The sequence below is a fragment of the Suncus etruscus genome, chromosome 8 (assembly GCF_024139225.1).
Source record: "Suncus etruscus isolate mSunEtr1 chromosome 8, mSunEtr1.pri.cur, whole genome shotgun sequence".
NCBI lineage: Eukaryota > Metazoa > Chordata > Mammalia > Eulipotyphla > Soricidae > Suncus > Suncus etruscus.
The window spans coordinates 109,842,405-109,869,499 of record NC_064855.1 but is presented as its reverse complement, the minus strand read 5'-3'; the positions used below and the strand labels follow the sequence as shown (position 1 = coordinate 109,869,499).

Genomic DNA, 27,095 nt, shown 5'->3' with positions numbered 1-27,095 from the left:
GGAATTCCCTTGGCCTAGGAGATACAGGGTTTCTCCCCTCCTGAAGTGTTCTGTCATGGTTTAATTATAGACTCCTTGCATGATCATTTACTCTCCCCTCGGTGTTTTCGTGGTGTATGGAAGACTTCTGCTTCGTCATGGATGGTAGAATCTGACCTCTGTATCTAGAGATCTTGGTGACTGTGCAGCTCAAGGAATGGAGTTTATGATGAAGTCTTTGTGCACAAGCCACATTTTTAAAGTTGTTGTATAAATAACTAAAACTTTCTAAAATTTGGAAATGTTCATAAACATTTCTATGGCATTTTTACATAAAATAACTCAAGGACCCATGCTCTTAAGTTAGCCAAGATTTGCAGTCACAATACCTTGACCAAAAATATGATTTTCTGGCTATACAAGAAATATGGCAACTTTTCAGGAAGCTTCAATAAGGTTTCATTTTATATTTCTTTTATTTCCACTGGAGACGACTGGTTCCTAGGGAGTACTTATGTCAGCTATTTTTACCTGGGCTGCGAGTGCTTGAATAAATTCTTTCTGATTTCCTGATTTCACTCTGCATTGTTTAACACTCACGTAGCATTTGTCATCAGCTTTATGATGGGATTCTTCAGAAGCACACTAAGAACTCCTGAATGCCATCCCCAGTGACAAATTCCACCTTGAGACACAACTCATTTCATTTTATCACACGAACTAATTTCTCTTGTGTTGTATTCTAAAGTTCTCCTTCAACTCAGCATTTCACCGAGCAGGAGCACTTTATCTTGGCATTCTTACCTGAGATTGTTCTTAATACACTATTGATTATTCGTCTCTCTTCCAATTTCTAAAGTTGATGGTGTAAACCAGTGTGATAAAGATAGTGGGCCCTTTTCTCCTACTGCCTAAATCACTTCCCAGCGGCCAGGTGGCAAGGTCATTGCTAATACAGGGCATTAAGATTTCTGAAGCTCCAGGGTTCTGTTGAGTGTGCTGTTTTGGATTGCTTAGAAAATGACAGATGACTAAAAATGAAGAAAGCTTAAGGCAACACAGCTAATGCTTGAAGTCAGGCACAGAAAGAGTTTAACAGATCTTCTAGATCCCTCCTTTGAAAAAAGTCTGAATCACTGGTTTATGATAAATCAAATGAGTAAAAAATGCCCTGAAAGATATTATTTGTTCCTAGGATCATTTTATCCTAACATTAACATTTTAACTATTTGAGGTTTTTCTTTTCTTTTCTTTTCTTTTTTGAGGCTTTTAATTTAATAACAGAATCTAGGTGAATTAATCATATTTTACTGTTATGCTTTGAAATAACACATGTTTGATAGGTCTTTTGTGTAGAAATTGAGGGGCTTATGACTGAAACCTGATTTTTAATGATCATGGAAGCAACAGCTAGCCCTATACTTAGATAAAACCAACAATAATTTCTGCCTTGATATGTCAGATTATGAATTTTGAAGGTTCTTAAACATCAGTTTTATTATACTCAGATATTTGAACCTTTATTTATTTATTTATTTTTAAAAAGAACTTTTATAGTAAAAGATATATCCTGGATATCAAGAGCTACTTTCTAGAATTTTACAAAACCTCTAGGGTGAGGATTTACCTAGAGGAAGTTTGAGCTAAGGTCAGCTCAGGGCCAAACCCGGGTTAGTTTCTTCCTTTGTCAAACGGAAACAGACCAGATTCTCCAATGATGCCACTTAACTAAGTTATATAAAAATAAAAGATGGATTTATGACCATGGTCAGTGTCTGTGAAGACGGTTTGCCTATATCTTCTCCAAGAACTCCACTTTCCCCCATATATTCCACAGATGGGTTTTTGAAGTTGATTGGTATGTCTTTGTTGCATCAGAGTGAGTGTGTGAATGTGTGTGTGTGTGTGTGTGTGTGAGACAGACAGAGAGAGAGAGAGAGAGAGAGAGAGAGAGAGATACTTGTGCCCAGGGTGAGTCCTCATCTTGTGCCCTGATCTACTAATCATCCATAACCTTGAACTCAAATGAGTTGATAAATGAACAAATGAATATAAACGGTTGTATATTAGAAATGTTTGGGGATAGGTGGGTGGGTCATGTTTGTGTGATGAGAAATATACCACTGGAAACTTAATCTCATGTATCTCAATTAGCCTTTGGTCAAATTTTTTAATTTTCAACTTTTAGGAATGAAGGATAAAGCTAAAGAGGGGCTTAGAGTCATAATATTATTTGCCACACAGACAAGCTGGAACTGTGATGATAACAGTAGCCCCTAAGAGGAAAAAGCAGCAGGGTCTGGAAAAATATATGTTTCATAATAATTAGTTGATTATGTAATTCTCTGATCTCTTTCTAGCTAGTTTGTTTCTGAGCATGGAGATTTTAGATGACATTTCTTTTTTGTTGTTTTTATTTTTGTTTTAAGACCACATCTAGCAGTGCTCAGTAGTTACTTCTGGCTCTGTGCTCAGAAATCATTCCTGGCAGGTTCGGGGAACCATATGGGATGCCTAGAATGGAACCTAGATCCATCCCAGGCTGGCTGTGTGCAAAGCAAACTCCCTACTGCTATGCTATCACTTCAGTCTCTCTTTTGCTTGTTTGTTTTGGGCCACACCCAGAGATATTTTTTTTTTGGGTTCTTGGGTCACACCAGGCAGTACTCAAAGTTTACTCCTGGCTCTACACTCAGAAATCGCCCCTGGCAGGTTCTGCGAACCACCGTCCTTCTGCATGTAAGGCAAATGCCCTACCTCCATGCTATCACTCAGCTCCCAATATTTCTTAAATACTTAAATATTTCTTAAATACTTTCCCCAAAATGTGATTTCCTGGGAACAGCTGTTGAGTTAGCAGAACATTCCATAGGCCTACATTAAATGGTGGAGCTCAGCAGGGCACCATCATGCCAATGTGTATTTTGACATGTCAACAGGAAGGAGTTTGTTTGTAGATCCTCAATCTACACTAACTTCCCATCACTGATCACCTGCCTTCCCTCCAACCTAGAAGATTCTCACAAGACTACTATTTCCAGAAACTCACTCTACTCAAGACCCTGAAAAGGGGGTCTCTGTAGCCAAGGGGAGAAGTAACTGATATAATTGCATTGATTCAGAACTTCAGGAGGTCACACAGCCCCCACCACATTTTATTTTAGGGAAGAAATTCTATTTGGGGACAGAAAAGGTTTTTTCCTGACCTGCCTCACCTCCCCCCAAAAGAAGTTTCTAGAGGATAGAGTTGCAGGCAAAACTACCTCAGTGTGGAAGAATTCATTAGCTCTAATCCTTGCAGAATAGAATCCACTTTATCTCCTGCCTCTCTCCCTCCAAGGGACATTAAAGAGATAATTAGATTCTTCTGGGAAGTTATTTGGAAGTCCCAATGTAGAGAGATGTTCCAGATGTACAAAGGAATTTTCTTTTCACCAAATTGACTCGCTAAACCTGTAGGTAGGTTGGTAGGTTCATGCATGATACCTGACTGGTACCTGCTCTCCTAAAAGGATTACTAAGATAATGTCTCAGGAGCACCTTGGCAATTCCGAGAGTAAAGAAGCTGACAGGAATGGAAAGAAGAGACATTTGATTGGGTCTGAGGAGAAAGAGGAGTGTGGGGTGAGTGTCTGAGAGCTAAGTCAAAGGCTACTAAAGGCAAATCCTCCCTTAAGACTTTCACCACCATCACACCATGAATAAAGACAGTGGTCAGAGGTAGAGATAGTCTTCTGTATTTTGATTCCATATTCACAAGAATTATTCCTGGGAACCCCAGAAGCAAAAAGAGCAACTCAATCCTTTCTCTGCTAATCTTTTTTGTTATTTCTTTTTCTTTTTTTTTCTTTTGGTTTTTGGGCCACACCCGGTGGTGCTCAGGGGTTACTCCTGGCTGTCTGCTCAGAAATAGCTCCTGGCAGGCACAGGGGACCATATGGGACACCGGGATTCGAACCAACCACCTTTGGTCCTGGATTGGCTGCTTGCAAGGCAAATGCCGCTGTGCTATCTCTCCGGGCCCTTTTGTTATTTCTTTAATTTTACTTTTCCCCAGTTATTTTTGTTAAGGTCTGAGGAGAATGATACTATTCATGTTATTTTTTATACTTGAAATGCTACTGCTCTGTGCTCACATGGAAATTACAATAACCACCACCTTCAATGAGTGAGGGAAGTAGAAAGCCTGTCTGAAATACAGATGGATGGAGAGGAGGGAGATGGGGCATTGGTGATGGGAATGTTACACTGGTGAAGAGGGTTGTTCTTTTTATGACTAAAACCCAACTACAATCATGTTTGTAATCATGATTTTTAAATATATTATTTAAAAGAAACCAGTAACCTCCACCTTCAGCTCTTCCCCCCTTCCTTTGCTGACTCAGTTTACTATTCCATTGACAATATCTCAGGGTTTCTTTCCACTGGGGCCTCTATACTACTAAGTAAGGGAAAGGACAGACCCTATATAATCTCACTCATATGTGAAGTACAAAAAAACACTACAGAATAGACAGTTCCTTGTGATCCCCCCTCTTTTCTTTCAATCTACCTTCTCCAGTTTTACCCAGTAGGTTAGTATGATGCTGAGAAAGATTTCATGATCTGCTCATTCCTTTCTGAAATTTGCAAACATGCCTTGGATCATTTGCTCTATTCATAGGAGACAGTGACTGTGACCTAGATTTAATAGGACTTTATATTTTAAGGGTTAATAGAGCTTTTATTTATTTATTAGATTCTAATTTCTATTATGAAGTTCAGGAAGGAACTATCTATTAGATGACTATGTAAAGGAATTCAAATCCATCTAGCTTGTTCCTAAGAAAACAAAAGCTACTATATATCTCCTGGATCGTCCTCAACTTTGCCCAGGTGTGTGTATTATTTTCATCTGTGATAGCTGTGGTCTAAGAGCAAGGTCATGCTCAAGAGTTTGCAAGCTGACAGGACCAGCTTTGGTCTTTCTTCTAACACCTGTGTAACTTTGGCATCACGGACATGTTTCCCTCAATTCTCAATGCTGTTGAGAAAATCATATAATAGGATGCTCAGGAAAGAGACCAAGAAAAACAAGTATAAAGTTTTTTTTATCTTAACAGAAACAAAAATGTAATTAAATAGGACAATGGCAAGAACAAATCAAATCAAGAGATTATGTAAAAAATGCAGGAAAAGTGGAAGCACTCTGAGAATAGTTTGCTCATCATCTTATCCCATAACATGTAGGAGTTCCTAGCACATAGTAAGTGTTCTAAACAGCTGTAAGGCTGGAGTGATAGTATGGCAGGGAAGGCATCTGCCTTGTGTGTGCTGACCCAGGTTTGATCCCCAGCATCCCATCAGGAATGATCATCTAAAAGTGATCCCTGAGCTCCGAGACAGAAGTAAGCCCTGAGCATAGCCAAGTGTGAACCCCTAAAACCAAATAAATAAAGATAATTTGTAATGAAAGACTATGAATAATTGAAAATTTTAGGGATAATTTCACTTTGTCCTAACAATTACTGAAGACAGTTATTAGGTGGAGGTCAATGTCTGTAACAGGAAAGAAAAGAGAGAAAAAGAAAGAGAACTATCACTTAATTGGATGTATGAGATGGATCAAACACTCAGTACATGACGTGCTCTATACCCATTGTAACAAGGAATTGATTCTCTTTAAAACCCAAGCTTCAGAAAGTACAGAGAATCATGCGTCCACGTTAAAGGAATCATTTGAAAATTTCATTATTTCATTTATTGTGTCACATCAGAGCAAAACTAAATCAATAACTAAGTTTAAACTGATAACTTAGAACCACAATGCCTTGCCTTTATTTTTTTAATCACTGAAAAACAGCTACTCACTAAACCTCAGAAGGCAAGCAGAGAGGGAGTTGATGGGTAAAGTGGGTTTGGCTCTCTGCTTGTTGGTAGGCAAGCTAAGAGCCTTGGTGTTCTGGAGATAATTGGGTACACAACTCAGGCCAGGGCTGTTTATTCTAGGCAAGTGGAAGACAACTTGGCTGTTTGCACAACTGTCCTTTCTACATTTTCCTTATCACCAAAATAGTAAGTGGCAGAGCCTGTGCATTTTTGAGATTGCATGGTTAGTACCCTCAGATAATACTCATCTGGGTTCACCCCGGAACCCTTTCTTCAAATGCAAGTGAAATGTGAAGCTAAAATTGGGTAGAACAAGGTGATATCGACAAGTCATTGGTAAATGGAGATGAATAATTTGCATGCGTAAAACTCTCGGCTCAATCTCTAAGCACAAATGTGCTCTGGCCTGAATGCCCCCACATAAACACAAAATACTTCATCACAAATAGTAGTAACAAGATAAGCTGCATCTTCAACCTAAACCAGAAGATAGTGTCACCCTAGATCCACATTAGACACCTTAATTTTTTTGTTGTTGCCTGACAGCATTCTACTAATAGCCTAAGAAGAATTTTCCCAAATATACACTTAAACCATTTGATTAATATTTAAGGTGATATAAAATCTCTATACCTGTATACTTGCTATCCAAAGATTTCTAAGTAGTAAGGTTTTTAATTTATTTTTCCACTCTTGGTAGTTTGCAGATTTTCTTGATGGAACAACTTTCAAGAAAAGAGATTTTTTTTCACTTGTATGATTCGCTCCTTCTCCTTTGCCTCTGTTTTTCTTTCCTCCCTCACATAGGCTTTTCTTTCCTTGAAGATTGATTACAATGGTCCCTGGGCCAGGTTCTCTGGCAGACACTTACTCCCTGGATGGGCTCAGGACTGTGTGAAGAAAATTCTGGATTCCACAAAATCAAGTCAAGTCATCCGTTTCAGTTTTGGCTGTTTTGCATCGTCTGACTTCTTTCCTCAGCCAGCTCCTGTGTCAGTTTTAAGGTTTAACAAATGGACTCCTGGTGCTCACACAGCGTGGCTCCAGATATGTCAGAAGGGTGGTATCCTTCTCGACATCCTTCCTTCCATAACAGCACATTCTTTCCATCTGCAAAAATTTTTTTTCCTTGAAGGTTTTGCATTCCTGAAACAGCAGAATGCCTCATTGCTTTTTCTTTGCTTCCCCAGAGGAAAGTAGGGAGGAGTTGCAAGAATTAAACAAAACACATTTTCTCTGTGGAGAGAAAAGAAATCCTAATCTTTACAGCCTAGCTGAATGATATTTCATATGCTCTTGCTTTCAAGATGGAAAGCAATGCTTTAAGATCTCTTTGCAGAATTTGCACAAACATAAATTTCATCCACCTTATTTGGCTGCATTCATTCAAGACATCATCCAGCAAACTTGTGTGTCACTATGGTCAGACAGACGGACTGGAGTTGTGCCAAGTAGAAATGTCCCTACTCTCTCTCTCTCTGGGACTTCTGACCAGAGATATAACAATTACAAAAAAAATGTGATAAGTGTGATGGAAGCTTCCTAGAGAGACAACTAACAGAAAAGGAAGAGAAAGCTTTCTATAGCAACAGCAAAAAGTTTCCTGCAGTAGGGAAGGTGGTCTTGACTCATAGCACCTACTGCAAACATTTATACAATTTCAGGACTGTTGCATTAAGCCTATTGATTATTTAAAAAAAAAACATCAATTCAGAGTCAGAATGTAGTACAGTGGGTAGAGCATTTGCTTTGAATGCAGCCAACTTTGGTTCAATCCCTTGTATCCCATATGGTCTCCCCCACCTCAACCTGCTAGGAATGACATCTGAACACAGATGGGTGTGAACTAAACAACCAACCAACAAAATATGAATCGTATTCACTTAAAATTTATGTAAGTTCATATTAAAAAGAAAAAGGGAGTGCATTGCTTCTTAATCATTTTATTTATATCTTTTCTCTTTAGGATTTTATGATGATTGTATCTGTAAAAGGGGCAATATATTATGATGCACTATTCTGTTTGGTGAGATTCAGTTGGTAGCTTGAAATCAACTAGTATGAGAGTATTTACACTACAGACATTGACAACCCTTATAAATTAGCATGCATTTTGTACAGAGAGCTGGTGAAAAAATTTTATTGTGAAATTATAATATACAATATGTACAGATAATATGTGTTTACTGAATATGTAATCAGTAAGCTTTTTGTTCAGCAGCAAGTTTTAGATTTTTAGGTTATGGGAGATGAAAGTCATACTCAGATTTTTGACTGTTCAAGACAGGGCTTAGCCTTCCTAATATATGAATTACTTGAGGCAAAACTGTATGATAGAGGTTATTAAGGCCAAAGAGATAGTACAGTGGATAAAATGTTTGCCTTGCATGCAGCTGACATGGATTGGATCTCTGGCATCACAGAGGGTCACCTGAGTCCCACCACGAGTGATCCCTGAATAGCAGGGATAGACCCCATAAAAACAACAACAACAATAAAAACATCCTAATGTTTTTCACTTTGTCAAGTATCACAGCTATATGGCCAATGGTTGATGTTAAGATATACTCTGAGATAATGGAGATATGAAGTAAAAGAGACATGCATGCTGTGTTGGAGGAAATCGAATGACAGGAAGCCATATATAATTCAAACTTTTCTGGCAGAAAATGTTGCTATGTGTACACACAGGCAGTTCTTTACATATTTAAAGAAAGGCTGACTAAAGTAATCAAATCAAATCAAATCACCTATTTCTGAGAATTAAGAATTGCATAATTATATCATTGTGGCACTGGGCCACGATGTTTAGGAATCCACTGCTCAGGGGAAGCATGTTCTAAAGAAGCAATTCTCCTTTTTATTTTATTATTTGGTTTGATTTGATTTTGATTTTGATTTTGGGCCACATCTGGTGATGCTCAGGAGTTACTCCTGGTTATGTGCTCAGAAATAGCTTCTGGCTTGGGGAACCACATGGGACACATGGGATCGAACTGCGGTCCATTCTGGGTCAGACTTGTGCAAGGCAAACGCCTATCCACTGTGCCATTGCTTCCTTTTTATATAGGAGGATATTGGAAGACTTTCAAGAGAAGAAATGCATTCCTAGAGTACACTTGCTTTTTAAAAGTGGGATTTGACTTTCAGTCATTTGATTTGAGTAGACTCCACAAAATGGAATCTGTCCATCTTTTGTCCTGAAGTTAAAGTGAAAGAAAGTCTGAAGTTACATCTCCAAAGGTTAGAGATAATCAAGATTTCTTTTTATCATCAAAAAGCAAAAGTTATTTTTTTTATCCCTTATACAAGTAAGAAAATTTAAATCTAGTTTGCTTTTTCTTTGAGTTCATTTCCTTGAAGTGCACCATAAACATTTTTTCTCAAACGTGTATCTATTTGATGAAAAAGATACTGTTCCATTTCCCCATCTATATCTGAAAATTCTGGCTTTGTAATCAAATGATATTATAAACCAAATGGAATTGATTCTGACTTTTTTTTATTCTTTGAAGAACTCAAAGAATAAAAGATGTTTCAAGGTCACTGTTTCTTGGTGGAATATTCTAAGTAGAAGATTATAATATTCTTAGTGGCATTTTATACATTAAAAATTGATGACAAAATAGAAACCTTAAAATTAAATTTCAGGAGAAAATACTCATAGTTTAAAACTCATTGAGAACTTGCTCTTTCCATTCAAAAACAATTATAAAGAAGAATAGGAGTAGAACCTACAACTTTACAAATAGGTTGAGCCACTTTTTTTGTCCTCTGAGATCAGACAGTTGTCAGTGAAATAGACCAATTATTCGCTTCATGTACCAGAAGTATAGACAAGAAGAGACTGCTGAAATTCTTTTAAAATAGTGACATTGCCAACAGACCCAAACTAAACTTGTTCCAAGGACCTTATCTTCATCTTCCTTCATCTTCCCTTGAGCCTGCTTGTTTCTGATAAATGTTCACTAAGCATTTATTCTAGGACTGCGCTGACCCATATCTTAGGCCAGGCAGAAAGAAGTGTCTCTTTTGTGGGAATCTCTGCCATTGAAAATATCACTATGCATGAGCAGATTTAAATGCAGGCATGTGTGTGTTTGTGTGTGTGTGTTGTGTGTGTGTGTGTTTTCAACCTGTTTTTCTGATCTTCCAAGCTAAAAATAAGTGTACAGCTCAACATCTATGAGGCAGAAATACAGAGATAGTACTTTTGGGAATTTAAATATAAATCAGAAAGTTTCAATAATAAATTATTCAAGTTCTTCACTCTTTTATCAGTGTTTTGGTTTGATGGAGTCTGTGCTAAACATTTTATGTAAATTATATCATTTTATTCTCAGCTCTGCCAATAGGGACTACTATCATCCATATTTCATTGTTTTTTGGGGGGAACCACTCCGAGCAGTACTCAGGGCTTACACCTGACTTTGTGCTCAGGGGTTACTCCTGACTTACTTGGGGACTAAAGAAGATGATGAGGAGCAAAATCAAGGTCAGTTGCATGCAAGGAAAGTGACCTACACATTATGCTATTGCTCTGCCCCTCACATTCGCATTTTAAATGAAAGTTAATTGAGTTAGGTAGGTCATTAGCCTTGCTACCATAGTGTGTTAAAAAACAAAAAAACAAACACATTTCTGACTGGAGTAAAAATCTAATCTAGTAATGTCAAATGTTAATTTCCAGAAAATTAGGGTAACTTCTAATACATCTCAAAGTATTTTAACTTTCTTATTATAGAAGCTTCTCTGGCAATTTACTTTCAGGTTCTGAATTCAACACAACTAACCACTTTTTTCTTTAATGTAAACACTTGACATGTTAGAATGTTCCTCTAAAAATTTTACAAAGAATCATTAAAATGTGGCTACTATACCCAAATAACTTATATGAGAAGAGTCTTAGTATCTAATGAACCATACAAAAACAGTAATAAATTCAGGAATTCAAAGAAAGGAGATACAAATACACTAGAAAAATTTTATTTATTTGAATTATATTCTAAAGAGCGAGGGCATCATAGCTGAAAGATGCTATTTTCTCCATATCTTCACTTCATGCTTTGATTTGAAAAGGGACAATATCCAAAGAAATATCTGGGTGCTAGTAACAAAAATGTCTTATTAATTAGTGAAGAGATAATGTTCTTAAACTGTAATCAGTTGGAACTAGAGAAGGAACATTAAATCAGCCCTGATTTTACAGACAAGGAAACTAAGAGTCATCAGCCAGGGGCAGAAATTATTAAATTTTCTTTTCCACTCTGTTAGTCATTTTTTTTAAACTTAATTTGAGCTCCATTTGGGAAGAATTGTCGGGAGAAAATGAAGCACCTGAGTGAAGGCCATCCTCTCTTTGGTGATGGGTTCTATCCTCGTCTGTAATAAGTATTAACGGAATGAATGGCTTCAATTGGAATTTAATAAGTCTTCTTCTTAATTTAGACTATATCTGACAAACCCATCTTTTTCAGAATTTTCTCTAAAATTATTCCTAATACAGTCAATTACATTGAGAGAACTCAGTTTCGTGTTCCTTGATGGGGCGGCAAGAAGATTATCAACACTTCGGAAATTCATAGGCAGGAGACTCAGCAAGTTGGATAATCACAGTCTTTGGGAAATTTCTACAAACTTACAGTGTTCAGAACTGCTTTGATTTAGGTGGGTAGTGGATGTGGACAAAAGTGAGGATGGTTTCTTTTTCTTTTTTTGATGTGTGTGTGTGTGTGTGCGCGCGCTTGGGGGGCACATCTCATTGTGACCAAGGCCTATTCATGGCTCTGTGTTCTGTAGTGACTTCTGATAGTACTCAAGGGCTTAAGAGGTAGTCCTAGAGATTTGAACAGGGGTTGGCTACAAGCAAAACCTAAGCTCTGTCCTATCTCTCCCATCCTTTCTTTTCTTCGATAAGATTGTTAAATCTTCATGAATGTTGTAAGCTCAGTTGGGACTAGCAGTGCTAACAGCTTGTGTTTCCTATCAGTATAGTCCCTGTCTTATGGTTAGACAGTCACGCTCCCTGGGATGCTATCTGGTCCCTCCCACACTTCAGTATTTCTGGTGTTGGTAGAAAGATACTTTTGAGGAAGTAGTGGTGTGCTAAGAATATCTTTTCCTTTTTGATCAGGAAGTTTTGGGCTGCAAGCCCAGCTCTACCACTTGTTAGTTGTATGAACTCAGATATCCCAAGCTATTAATTCTCTCTAAATTTAACATTCTTTAACTTAAAAATCAAGGAAATATATGCTTTAGAAGATCGCAGTGCATCTTGGGAATAAATATATAGGACCTCTAGAAACAGATGGAAGATAGAGTAGACACTATGTTTTGTCCTCTATTATCTCCCTGATGCCAGTGACACAGTGAATTATTTGTTTAATGAAAATAGTAATAGTTCAGACAATAGTAGCAAGGATCACTGTCATTGTAACTTGATTATGTGCCCAAAAATGAACTGAGAGAGGGGATGGAGCAATAGCATAGTGGTAGGGTGTTTGCCTTGCACGAGGCTGACCCAGGAAGGACCTTGGTTTGATCCCTAGCATTCCATATGGTCCCCCAAGCCAGGAGTGATTTCTGAGCACTTAGCCAGGAGTAATCCCTGAATGTCACCAGGTGTGCCCCCCACCAAGGAACTAAGAGAAGTTTGAATATGTTATGTTTCCCAATCTTTAAAATTACAAGGCATAAAATATAAAGTTCTATATTAAATACAAATTGTGTATAATATTGTGCAAATATAGAAATCAAGAGTTTAAACTGTGTGCTAAAATGTTATTACTCAGAGTTTTTTTTTTTGTTTTGTTTTGTTTTGTTTAGGGGGGGGGTCACACCTGGCAGCGCTCAGGGGTTACTCCTGGCTCTACACTCAGAAATCACTCCTGGAAGGCTTGGGGGACCATATGGGATGCCAGGATTTGAACCACGGTCCTTCTGCATGCAAAGCTAATGCCCTATCTTCATGTTATCTCTCCAGCCCCTTACTCAGATATTTTTTTTGTTGTTGTTGTTTTGGGCCACACCCGTTTGATGCTCAGGGGTTACTTCTGGCTAAGCGCTCAGAAATCGCCCCTGGCTTGAGGGGACCATATGGGACGCCGGGGGATCGAACCACGGTCCTTCCTTGGCTAGTGCTTGCAAGGCAAACACCTTACCTCTAGCACCACCTCACCAGCCCCTTACTCAGATATTTTAACTTGAATGGCTCAGGTATTTTTGGAAAAGTATGTCAGGGTTGCCTTGGCCCCAAACTATGTCTATGGTGAGATAAGAGAAGAAAAAAACCTGAGAATATTTCTAAAAGCATATTTAAGACAAGATTGGAGCTTGACCAAATAACAATAAAAAATTTCCCCACTGGTCTGTAAATTCTATTAATTCAGGGTCACAATAATTAGGTACAAAACCTTATATCTCCCTCTTAGAGATACAATGAGAAGAAATTAGAGGAGGAAAGTTTCCTGTCTGGAACTGTGGTATGTTCATCTTTTGTCATCAGATCAAAAAATAAAGGAACAAATAATATGTTCTGCAATACTGACTGTTATAAGTGAAGATTGAGAATGGAGAGGAGTATGACATATATTTTACAAAGAGAATGAGGCAGTGAGAAAGACAACTTGAGTCTTCTTGGCTTTGTCAGCTTTAGTTCCTTACCATTTTATGGAAGTTATGATGAAGTCTAGTAAACCTTTCCTTAGTCCTTGATCTATAATGCAGACTCCATTCTCTTGTGAGATCAGCATTGTAGTCAACCATATCATTCTAATGAGACGATAGCAACGTGGACTTGGGAAGCAGACAACCTCTATGTGCTCCTTGAAATACTACAAGTCCTCAGTGTCTTAGCTTTTATATGCCTTGATTTCTTTATATGGAGAAATGAGGAATAACTCCATTTTCTAAAATACATCATTAAATTATATAATAAAGTCTTTGACTGGGCAAACCTTCCATAGAAGTTTGGAAATCTAGAACATTTAGTAGAATGAGACTGTTTATCAACAGTGACTTAGGGTTCCAAAAAAGGAAAAGAGGGGCCAGAGCATTAGTGCAGTGGTACGGCGTTTGCCTTGCACATGGCTGACCCAGGACAGAACTGGGATAAATCCCTGGTGTCCCATATAGTTCCCAAAGCCAGGAGCGATTTCTAAACGCATAGCTAGGAGTAATCCCTGAGCATCACTAGGTGTGGCCTCAAAACCAAAAAAACAACCAAAAAAAATAAGAGAAAATAATCTACTATACAGTTCATTTTAGAAATCATCCCAAAACAATTTCAAGATTAGATGCATCATGTCATCGATGTGTCTTTTATAGCTAATGGCAGGACATATTTCAACTTTCATTCTCTCAATGAAATAAACCCTCTATAAGAATATGTCTGTCCTGCCAACAAATCCTGTTGGTATTTTCTGTGACTTGATCCAAATTCCAATTACTTCAAACCATTCTACTACATCAAGAGCTACCTTTGGCATTCTTCAATCTTCTTTCATAATGGGGTTTGCCACCAAACCCTCTTTCCTAAAGTTTTCTGTTCTCTTCCCATTCTGTTCTCAAATTCACTCTGTTCAATTTACTCTCTACTAAGACCATCAGACCAATGCTTTCTGTTTTGATCTCAAATAACATTTTTGTTGTATTATTCTATGGCCATATTATGTCCTCAGATAAGCTGTCATCTGGTCTATCTTATTTCTACTCTTGATTGTGCTGACCTTTCTCACAAAGAAATGTCTTTTAACAATATGTTCTTTATGACTAACAATACTATTAAAATGCTGTGGGAAAATTTCACAAAAAAAAATGTCTCAATGGAATTAAGCTGAATGGAAGTTTTAGCAGGACAGCTTGACTTGAACTTATAGGCTCACACCAAAGCAAAACTTAGTTTCTGAGAAGTGGTCGCTAACCACAATTATGTCTGTGTTTTTCATGCCTTCTGTGCTACAGTAGTTTTGAATATCAATCACTTTAGCACCTGGTTACTCAAGCACCTGGGTACTAGAATATTCTGCCTCTCACAGCAAGATCAGTCTGTTTTGAGGCAATAGTTTGCAAGGAACAGATGATTGCTATTTTTGCATAAAAGGAAGAAAAACTTTTTTTCCACAGTAGTCCCAAATGTGCTATTTCCCCAACAAGAGCTGGCAATTTGTTTTTATTTTTTCCCTGTGGTTAATGGACACATCTGGTACTGCCCAGATCTTATTCCTGGTTCTGTGCCCAGGAATCAGATCACTCATGCTGGTGTTCAGAAGGTCACATATTGTTCCAGGAAATGAACTGGGTCTGACATAAGTGAGGCAAGTTTCTTAATATTTGCACTGCCTCTAGCCCAGGAAATGGCAATTTGGAACATTCTTCTTTAAAAGTCAGGGGTGACAGTCTCATGACAACTCAAAACTAAGGATGGGAGACTACTCCCAAGAAGACAAGGGACCATGTTTGATTCTTTCTCATCCTTCTTTCCACTTTTTCCTATCCTCTTTTAAGACCAAATATGCTTTGCTTACCTATCAGTCAAGGGTATCCCATAGAATTACATGGCTTTGCTCCTCTGCTCTGTGACTTTTTTCTTCACCACTCATTTCCTCCTTGATTTTTCTTTAAATCTCTTTCACAAAAATGAAACACACACACACACACACACACACACACAAAGCAAGAACCTATTTGCCTGACATATTTTTTCTGTGAATGACTTTCAATTAAAATGCACACTCAGCCATCAGGTTTCGAGGATGAATAAAGATTTGGTTAGAGTTCACAAATGGGCGATAGTTACAAAGGAAGATAAGGGCATTGCATAGGTTTTGAAGTCTGTGAAAAGAAGTGATGAAGGAAAAGCCTGGCAATCGGTTCATTGTAAGTGTCTTGGTTTAGTTGAAGGTAGGTCATGTTTATCTTACACTGGCCAGGGACAAATAAAACTGGTGCCCTGGTATTTGTGTTCTGCCACTGCAGACCCAGAAACTCTGTGTCTCATATGATTTATGAAAACATGCTTCTTTTTTCCCTTTTTCATGTCTGCTTGACAAAGGCACATTCACCCTTCAAGATTTATTAATGAAGGTTATGCCATGATCCTAAACAAGAAAGCCAGTAGGAATGTTCAGTGATTTACCATTGATCATATAGACCATGAACCTACTTTTCACAGCTGAAGATATAATTAGAAGTCATGAGAGAGAGAACAGAGGAGGGTGTGCAGAAACTTTGAACATGAAAAAGTATACAACCCCAAATTGCTTACAAATGAGGGAGATTAGTCCCAATAGATTTGAGGCTCTGGGAAACTTTCTAACAGCCAATATATATTTTTTCATGATTGAGTAATTGTGAATCAAGAGATTGCTTCCTTTCTAAATGCCATTTTGTTAGACATTTTTAATGAAGTAGCAAATTTGTGGCTTGACAGGAAAATCTCATTGACAACATATTAGACTTTATAATCTCAGCCACCATATATAGTTACTTCATTTTACATGACTGCACTTTCCTATTTATTAGTAGACAGATGACTAATGCAAATACCTTTGCAGACACCTGCATGCTGTTTTCTTGCATGTTCATAATGGCTTCAGAGATCTTGACATCTATAGGGTCCATGACTGACTCAATGTTGAATGGTCCTTCCAGGCGCTCTGCCACCAAGAGCATTGCATCTGTTAAAACACAAGAGCAGGATATATGTGAAAAACTGGGAACTTCAATTCCTCAATGTGGGTTAACTTCTAGCACAACTGACTGAAAAATAACCATTCATTCACTGGCTTTTATCCAATCCAAAATGAAATTGTTGACTAAATCTTAAAAAGTCTCTTATTTTCTTTAATGATTTCAACTTATTTTATATGCACAAAACCCAACCAAAAACTGGTTCTGATAAAAAGTCAAAGAAACCTAACTATTGCACAGGAGTTAAAAAGCAACAATAGCATTAGATCAAGGTTCTACTGCATATCCAAAATGGATTCTAACCTTTTCTCAAAAGTATGAAGAAAACTGAGCAATGAAAGAAACAATGGAAAAGACAATGGAAGAAATTAAAAAAAAATTGAGACAATGGGATTGAGCTGCATATGTGTCTTGCCCTACCTCTAGCATAAATGCAATATATGAAGCATTTCTACATTCCTCAAGAATATACTTTCCCTATTTCATTTTAACTTTTGCTTTTATTTTGACTCCCCTTTTACCTTTTGACTCCCATTTTACCTTTCGCTTTTATTTTGACTCCCTTTAGGTATAGAGAAACTTCTCTTGCTTGGCTTTGTCTGATTATAACTTAGAGTACCTCTATATGTAAATTTTAGGAAAGAAACAAGGGCCAGAGAGATAGTGCGGTGGTGAGTAGGTCACTTGCCTTGTCTGTGGCCATCTTGGGGCCCATCTCCTGGCACCACATATGGTTTCTGAGCCCTGCCAGGACTGTGGTTCCGGAGCACAAAGCCTGAGTAAGCCCTGAGCACTGCCAAACTGTGTGGACCCCAAACAAGACACAAACCCACCAAAACTTATGAGGGCTGGAGCACATGTTTTGCATGTGGGAAGCCAGTTAATGTGTGGACCTAACAACAACAACAACAACAACAACAACAACAACAACATAAAAACTCTCTGAAATAATATTGACATGAAGTATCCTTTGCGACACTTGAATTTTCTGAAGATACTACTAACAGTAAAAAAGAGTGCATGCCCCTATGTGTTAGAAGTCAGTAGCCCTGACTTTGAGCCCTTGCTTTGACTTTCTCTACTTATCTGTACTTACTGGCTGTGAGGTACATAAAAGGGATGGTAATAAGAGGTGCATGGCAAGTGGGAGATATCATTTTTTTCCTCTTCATTTTTTATAAAGGTATATTTTTTTTTTGTTTTTTTTTTTGTTTTTTTTTTTGGGCCACACCCTGTGACGCTCAGGGGTTACTCCTGGCTATGCACTCAGAAGTTGCTCCTGGCTTCTTGGGGGACCATATGGGACGCCGGGGGATCGAACCGCGGTCCGTCCTAGGCTAGCGCAGGCAAGGCAGGCACCTTACCTCCAGCGCCACTGCCCGGCCCCTATAAAGGTATGTTTTATTATAATATTTTATAGGCTTCAGGTGTGCATCATTAAAAATCAACACCTGCAGGTACTATATTAAGTCACTATAAAACCCAATTTATCATTTACAGTGCAATTGTCCATTTTTATCCTCCTCCTTCTTGTCCAGTAACCACTAATTAGCATTATAGTCGAACTTTTTGCTTTATTGAGTTAGTTTATTTTTCCTGTATGTGATGTCTATGCAATTTTGGGGTGGGAAAATATTGCTGGTACTCGGGGCTTATTGTGTGCTCAGCTCTATGCTTAGGGCCAGACCTGGCAGTGTTTAGTGGGACCCTAGGGAATGTCAGGGATTAAACCAGAAAAGGACATGTGCAAGACAAGTGTTTGTAAGCACTATATTATATCTCAATCCCCCATGTGTGTGCACTTTTATGCTATGGAAAACAGTCCTACTTTTGGTCACAGAGTTCAGAGCACAGTGTGGTACCCTCTTTCCCCTAGAACTACAGAATATTTACCCTATTATAAAGATGAAAATGCAGCTACTGAACATAGTTAATATGGTCTAGAAAATAAATTGTTAATAAATTTTCTATTTTAAATAAAATTAAGTATTATTTAAAATCTTTTCTTATGCAGTGGCTACATTATTAGACAGTACAAGTTAGACTCTTAATAGAAATACTATATATCTCATGTTTCCAATTGTATAAAAGATCTGAGGTAACCATTTATGTGTTTATTTTCCCATTTTATCTCCAAATAATATATGTTTATAATAAAAAAATTTACAAAGTACAGAGAAGAAGAAAGCTCATATAATCCCACTTCCCAGAACACTATAGTTTGGCATATGCCTTATTTAATTTTCCTCCTCTGAACATGAATATTTTAAGCTTGCAACTAGAAATATACTATACATAGATCAAATAATCTGTCTTCTAATGCAATATATTATTAATGTAAAATGCTGCTTATAGTTCCCATTTTATAATATTAGTAAGGAAACCAAGTTTTATTTTTGTTACATTTCCAACCATGATGACCCACCGAAATCCATCATCCAAAACTTTTCAGAGGTTTTAGTTGTTTTGAATTAGGCTGATGAGAACTCTTCTAAGACAAGACAATGCTTTGTGATGACAAGTCAGTACTGTTCAAGGGGCAAAGTGTCCTAATTGTGGAGAGCACCAGGCTACGAAGAGCTGATACTTCTCAACCCAATCTTAGAACTGACTTGGGAACATTGAACTGGGAACCTGAAAGAGGAGACCAAATTTGCTCCCATATAATTCCTTTTGGGCATATTTCTAGTATATACTGTGCTCTATACTTGGAAGTAAATTCTGTACTAGGCATTCAACCAGGTAAGTTATATGGGACATTTGTGCCTTAACTTCAGAACTTTCTAGCTCTTGGTCCCATATTAATCCTTTTGTGTGTGTTTGTTTCTTGGGCCAGTGATGCTCAGAGCTTACCCCTGTCTGCTCTTAGGGTGGTGTTTAGGGGATCCTATATAGTGCTGGGAATTGAAACTGGGTCTGATACATGCAACATAAGAGCTTATCCACTGTACTGACTCGCTGGCCCCATCAATCTTATATAGATAGAAATGACATGATTTGGTGAACTTATATATAAATAAAGAAGCTGTTAAGATAAATTTTCAGATTATTTTCTTAACTGGTGAAGACCTATCTGCAGATGTTACTATAGGAGCTTATAAAAGAAATAGTAATTTCACTGGTTTTAATGATCTAATTATCTAGCCATGTGGACAGAGACTGCAAGTATGTGGTTGCAATATTTCGTTATTGAAGCTGTTTTATCTTTAACGCTTGAAAAGGTGGCTAACCATTGCCTGAGAGCTGGTCTATTTATTTTATGTCTTTATATCTGTTTTGTATTGATGAGATATAATCCCTTTTACTGTTAAGACTTTCCACCAAGGTTTTGAATGAAGATTAATTAAGTGAACACGCAATTTCTATACGTAGGTATATCTTTTTTTTTTAATCCTAGTATGAAGGGCAAAATAGACCTTTTGGAGTAATCTAATAAACACAATTATAAAAGGAATTGATAGCCAGGAGAGGCTCAATTGCATGTTTTATGCCAGTGTTAGCATACAGTACTGTACTAAGTGTTAAGAGTCTAACCCAAGGTATTTCTCCAACATTAATGTGTTGTGTTGAGATAGCACTAGTATTGATTTTCATGGAAGTCCAAAAGCATTTCTGTTCTCTGTATAAAACAAAAAAAGCTTTTGGACTGGATCATAAAAACATAGCAATGCAGCACTTTGTTTCTGACTTGAGGACCTTAAATTTATCTCTAAGAAAGGTTTCTTACTTGCGTACATTCAAACACTCACTTCTCTGCTAGACTTCCCCTTCAAGAGTTTGATCCCTATGATAAAATTATAAAATCAGGACATTTTTCTCAGGCACTTTCAGTCCTTTTGTTCTCTCAGTCCCAGTACCAGGTACCTTTCAAATTCCTGTTGACTCATCCCTTTCTTCCCTACATCACGATAAATGTGTTCAGCTTCCTGCCAGGCTATGGAAATGGGACATCTTGCTGGTGATTCAGAAAGATTAATCACAAGACCAATGCGATTCTTACTCGAGTTGCTTCCCCATATACTTTTACTTTAAAAAATGTACAATTGAGACACACAGGTGGTCGTTAGGAGCTACTCATGGCTTAGTGCCTGGGGAGTTGCTTCTAGCAGTGCTCAAGAGACCATCAAAGATGGGGATTGAACCTGGGCCTCCTGCTTGCACTCAAGGACCAAAGATAAATCTAATGAACTGAGCACAATCTGTGAATGTGAACGCCTAGTAATATCCTATCACATATGTTTCCTTAAATATCTCCAGTTTTTTAGAAAATTCCTCAAGTTTTTTATATCACCATTAGAAAAGGGCTGAGCTTACAGTCTCCAGGCATTTCAATCCACAGACACTTGGGTAAGAACAGTGAAAAGTGGAGAGGTGGTGTTGACTTGCCCTAGAACTTGTTAGTGTACAGTAACTCTTCTAATTTATAAGTCCCAGAAGGAGAAAAGGTCCTGGAAGACCAAAGTGCAGTCTCTGCTTGATGAGTTGTTTCCCCCATGCTGGGCAAAAACATCAGTACTCAAGCTTCCAGGAGTTATGGGAACTTGTCTCTTCCATGGCACCCAGGGAAGCCATGTCTCAATCTCCACCCAAAGTGAAGAAAACACACAATACTTTTACCACACCAGTGTAGTTAGGATACATTTCTGTAAAGCCAATTAAGTCATAACATGGCCCTAATTTATTCCAGAGGCTGCCATTCGGTGCTATCTTAATTATCTCCATGCTGTTTATATTTTGAAATATTTGGAACATTATTTTCAACTGTTCTGTTAGATCTGTTCTCTATGGCCAATTAAACCTGGGATAGCTTTAGGATGTCAGCTAATGAGTCGCTGATAGTTTTCTGCTGCACTCTTTTCAGTGACTTCCAAGCTTTTGTTCTCTCTAAACAAAGGACAGCTGTTTTGTCCCAGCAATAGCCATATCTTCTGCTTCTAAATGCAAAATAAGGGATAGGTAGATTAGAAATAACTGGAGGCCAAGCATGAAGTGCTAGTGCATACAGTGGTGTCAGGACTTTGTTTTGGGGGTAAGTAGCAGCTCAGGGTTTCCCCCTCTGAAGCTGAGGAACAAAGATGCAGCTAAAGTGGTACCCAGGTGCCAAATCATTCTGTGTGCTTAGGCAGAATTTTTCTTCTTGGCTAAAGTCAGGTGCTTGAGAGTCCCTTAAACCCATCCCTTCAGTGACTGGGAGAGAATATATGCCTCCCTTAGTCTGCTTCTCTGAAATGAAGATTGTGACCATGTCTACTTAATGTGGGTGGCATGAAGAATCCAACACTATACTAATGTTGTAAGCATGATACCCCTAGCACATTATTGATAGCTCTCAGACAAGATTAGTTACTTGTTAGCCAGACAAGTTTGGAGTGTGGAGAGCACTCACAGAAGCACTTTTGTCGCTGTGCTCTGGAGATCATGATGGTGGTATTCTATATGCAGTGGCAGGAATTAAACTGGGTTTAAACAGGGATTAAAATTAGCAGCATTTTAGCATTAACTTCTATGCTAACTTCCTGGCTTCAGGGCGAACTCCTCTAGTAAGCAGAAGTAGAAATCACCTGGCAAATGAATTTTGTAGAAATATTGAGAGCAATTAATTTCAGAAGAGGACAGGAAGCATATGGACAACTTTAGGGCACATAGCTATATGCTTTGTACGTCAAATCTGTATTTTGGTAATAACTGATAGGTTAGAGGTAGATAGTGATGACTAGCCAAATCTTTGACTTGCTTTTTTTTGAGGGGTGGAATTTATGTCCAGACACTTTGAATTTGTTTGTTTTGGGGTCACACTTGGCTGCATTTAGGGGATACTCCTGGCTCTGTGCTCAGATATTACTCTTGGTGGGCTCAGGAGACCATATGGGATGCCAGAATTGAACCTGGGTTGTTTGCATGCAAGGCTCTACCTGCTGTGTTATCCCTCCAGTCCCAGACCCCTTGAATCGTGGTAGTGCCTGTGATTATCAATGTCCAGAACAGAAACTGAAGACACAAAACAGGCAATGAGGAGAATACAGATTTCATTTTCTATCTACTGCAAGACTCTACTATGAGGTCACATTTCTGATCTTGTCATATGAGCCCTCTACATGACAGTCACAGTTGGGCTCAGATGACTGGTTACCCTCTACATATGGAATGTCTTACCCCACTGCAAGTTCATATGCTGAGACCTAATTCTCAAGTGATACTGTTTGATGATGAGAACTTTAAATCGAGAACAGGTGGGTGGAACTTTTACCATTGAGATTCCTTGTCTTCTCTACCTCGTGAGGTCACATCAGCAAGATTAATAATCAGAATATGGGTTTTTACCAAAGATCTACCTTCTGGTACCCTACTAGGGGTTTGCAACCCCCAGAATGTTGAAGAAGTTTTATTTTTGTTTGTTTAAGCTAATCGATCTATGATATTTTTGTGGCAACAACTCAAAGAAGCATGAGCCAAGACATCTGAGTATGGTATCTGCCAAATAATTAACTTCTAGTGGACCCAGTCCACAAGTGAGGCAGAAGAACCAACTGCTGAACCTTGTCTGAATTCTTTTGTTTATAATAATATGTTGATTATTTTAAGCTGTTATATTTGGAGATGGTTGATTTGTAACCTAATTAAATTAACTACAAAACTTCATATTTCCCCATCATTTGGAAGGCCTCTTATATTCAAAATAATAGCCAATTAATATTAAACTAATTTAACATTTCATATGTAGCCTCTGTTTATAAACATGACAATGGTCGAGAAAAATTATGAAATGTTGTCTTAAAAGGAATACACACACAAAAAAAGAACTTGTCCTAAATCCAGAGTGTGAACAAATTGTATACTACTTCATCTTGGATTACAATATGCATATTTATTCTTTAAGGTGAGTGCAAAGGAGACAAGAAATGGATCTGGAAGAAACCAGAAATTCTTAATTTTCTTTAAGTATTAGACTCTTTAAAGAGCATAGACTCTGATACAGGGATATAGACTTAATCTGCCTCCAAATGACACTGGCTTGAAAAATATCTTGTGGCCAGGCAAATGAATGCTCATGTTCCACTAGGAAAAAAAATTAAATGTGATCAGTTGTGCATTTTTAATTTTCTTCTTGGGCAAGAAGATGTAGAATCAGAAAAGACTTGGCTGTATGCTACCAAGTATAATTAGAGGAGAATGATTTTCAAAATGTTTTAGAGAAGGCAAGAAGAAAAGCTTCCTTTACAAATTAGATGATATTAAGATTTTCCTTGAGAATAGTAGAGTAGAAATAAATTTAAAAATTCACCCTAGGGCCTGGCATATAACTCAATGGCTTAAAGTACCTGCTTTGCAAGTCTGAGGCTGCAAATTCAACTCCTGATGCCACCAAATGTCCTAAAGACTCTATTATTTGTGTCTGGCAGGTACCTATAATCTCTTACCCCATAAGTGATCACCACCAGATATACTTTATCTGTTTTGATTTCCAAATGTACTGTAGCCATATATGTGTAAGCCCTACAATTGATGCAATTCCTAGTGAGCATAACAATGAGATGTAAAAGCACCACACCCAAATGTGTTGGGCAAACCCTGGCTATTGAAAGAACTTAAACAGGGAGAAGGAAAAAGGGAAATATACATATGGGCATGGAAATATTTCTTGGGAAAGGTAACCATAGTGCAAGCTTCCAACTATAAGAGAAATAATTTCTTGCGAATGAATACTGGATAGACTAGCATTGTATCACATTCTTGAAAGTGGTTGAGATATTAAAAATTTCCAGCAAACAGAGAAATATAACTTTATAAAGTAAGGTATGTACGAATTTACTAACTTATATATTAGCTAAAATTACTGTGAAAATTGTCTTGCTATATATATATACATATCAAAGTGTTATATTGCTTGCATTAAGCTCACACAATGTCATATGTCAGTTACATCTAATAAAAGCTGAGAAGAGAAAATGTAATTGAAATACGCTCAACTTAACCTGATACATATTTACCACATGTCAAGGAGTGTCACTATGAGTTTGAGTTTGTGGGGGGGGGCATAAATGGCCTATGACAGTCAACTTATAATGTTTAGAAGATTTGAAGAGTGGCAAAGATGTGAATTATGAACATTAAAAATACTTTTTCTTCCTTTGAATAAAAGTTGACTTAAGATAATGGCAGAGCAGCTTTTAGTTCTCATTTTATCTTCTAAATGTATCCTAAAAACCTACTTTTCCTAAAATGACATCTAGAATCTACCTATTTGTTTTCTTAGCATTCCATTGTGCCTCATTTTGCTTCTTCCATGAGAGCCAATTTGACCTTCTCTTACTTCTGCTGTGCTATTGTTTTAGCAGAACCAAGACATTATCCTCATCAGGAAGTAGACAAAAATGTGCAAACCCAGGTCATTTTGAAAGCATTTTAAAGCCCTTTAAAAACAATTCATTGACATGCTGTTATTCATTAGGAAAAAAATAGAAACCTGGATGATGTTTATAGAGAGACTCATTCGTATCCACTGTGTGAGTAGAATGAAAAGCTTTTTTCTATTTTGCCTCACTATAGAGGGGCACCTAGAATTGGTGAATTAAAAATATCTTGAGATTTGACAGAAATGTCTTTAAAGAGAAGGTCAGAATGAGAAGATAGATAGTATAAAGTATGCAAAATTATGGAGAAGAGTTGATCTGAAAAACCAAACAAATGAACTTGAACTTAGGGATGATACTTCATTTATTAAGGCAATTCTGGAGCTAAGACTTTTGTTGTTGTTGCTACTGCTGCTGTAGTGTCCACATCCAACTTTGTGCTTCAAGATTTCTTCTGGAAATGCTTAGGGAACCATGTGGTACTGAGAATGAAACCTGGGTGACTTCAGCTGATGAAGCATGTGCTCAGCCTTTTGCACAATCTCTGTGGCCTGAGCTAAGACATGTTAACTTAAAATATTTCTGGTTCAGAAGCCTATAAGACAGGGAGAATATTTCCCCCTCTACGGCCTATTTTTCTGACTTTCTAAGCATCTTCCCACCTCTAGATTTGCTGCTCTCAATTATCTTCTTTGACATTGCCCAGTGATCCTGTTTTTGGAAAATGTAGACCTCATTAAGTCACTGATTTTTTTTTCTGAAGGTTTCCATGACCTTCAAGACAAACTTTAAACTTCTCAGACTAACCTAAGGAAGTATGCCTGGGGTCTACCTCAACAGTCTTGCTTATTACCCAGGGGGTGATATATTATATCCACCTCTCAAACATGTACTGCCCCCTTCAAACTCCATCAGAGTTTGCAAAATGACACAGACATCCCCAAATGATTTTCCTGAAATCCAGGGCAATCACATGCTGTTCTCATCTTATCAACTAAAGAAGAGCTTGCAAGCATTCAAGTTTAAAAAGAGATTCTCCACCTGCCTCCAGCCCTTGCTTCTGATTCAATTTCTGACGACTTCACATGCCCTGTGGTTCCCTGCTATGAGGAATTGGACCTTGGTGACTCTCGTTGTTATAATTCATTTCCAACACCACACACACATTGGATGAAGTCTTAGAAGTGGAACTGCTGGGTCAGAGAAATGGGATTTGAACGTTTGGTTGGCTACTTTCCGAGTTGTCTCTGTGAACTTTATCTTTATAGCTTCCTAAACCATGTAGGACTGAGAGACTCTCTAACTCAAACCCTTTCCCAACACTTGGATCTTTGTGGTTGGCATAAGATGAGACATTGGCAAGTCAATGTGTTTTAACTAGAGTGTTCCTGATTTTAAATCAAATCGAATCCTCTTCTTTACTGGAAAGCCATTTCTATGACCTTTTCTAGTTTTTGTTCCCCTGTAGATCTGTTGGATTCTTTTTCCCCTTTTCATAAAGTGATAAATAATCAACAGTTTTTGTTATTGCTGTGCCCAGGATGAAATACAGGTCTCATCATGCAAGATATGCCTTAACTATTTTCCACATTCTACATTCAGGAAGAAAATTTTAATCAAGATAATAGTGTTTTGCTGTCCAAAAGGTCCATTCCTTACCCTACTTACTATCCATCTTTTGATTTGTAGAAATGTAGAAATGTTGCTTTATTTTAATCATCAAATATACCAGTGATTTGTTTACATTTTCTTAGTCTTGTACCCGATTTTTTTCAGATCTTCTGTCCAACATCAAGTCACCATCTATGATCTCCTAATTGCATACAAGCCAGATACTTTGCTGCCTCCATACCACCTTTTCCTGTTATTTGATCAAAATATGAGTTCATCACATTTCAGCAAAATATAATAGGATCAAACTCATAGTTTGAACTTTGAATATTCTCTCCCAAGTACTCAGCACTATCTTATTTTATTCTGGTCTCTCACCAATTGTCACTTCTCTGAAAAGCCTTCAACAACCTAACAAATTCTCAGCCACTCTTACTAGAGTGGCTTTATTCTTCATAGCACTTAGGGTAGCTTTACTATCTCCTTATCTCCACTATTAAGCAAACCTTAAGAGATCAGGGACTTCACCTTTACTATTGATAAATATATATACTCCCAAGTCCTAGAACAAGTGATGCTAAAAGAGCTAAGAGTTGC

General features: G+C 37.7%; 1 protein-coding gene across 1 annotated transcript in view; it reads right to left on the bottom strand.

The window, feature by feature from the left end:
- GPC6 (glypican 6) overlaps positions 1-27,095 on the bottom strand; it is a 1,177,499-nt gene that overhangs the window by 96,303 nt on the left and 1,054,101 nt on the right. The window contains exon 5 of the mRNA XM_049778514.1: positions 16,393-16,523. Coding sequence (XP_049634471.1) covers positions 16,393-16,523 — 131 coding nt within the window. The remainder of the gene's footprint in view (positions 1-16,392; positions 16,524-27,095) is intronic.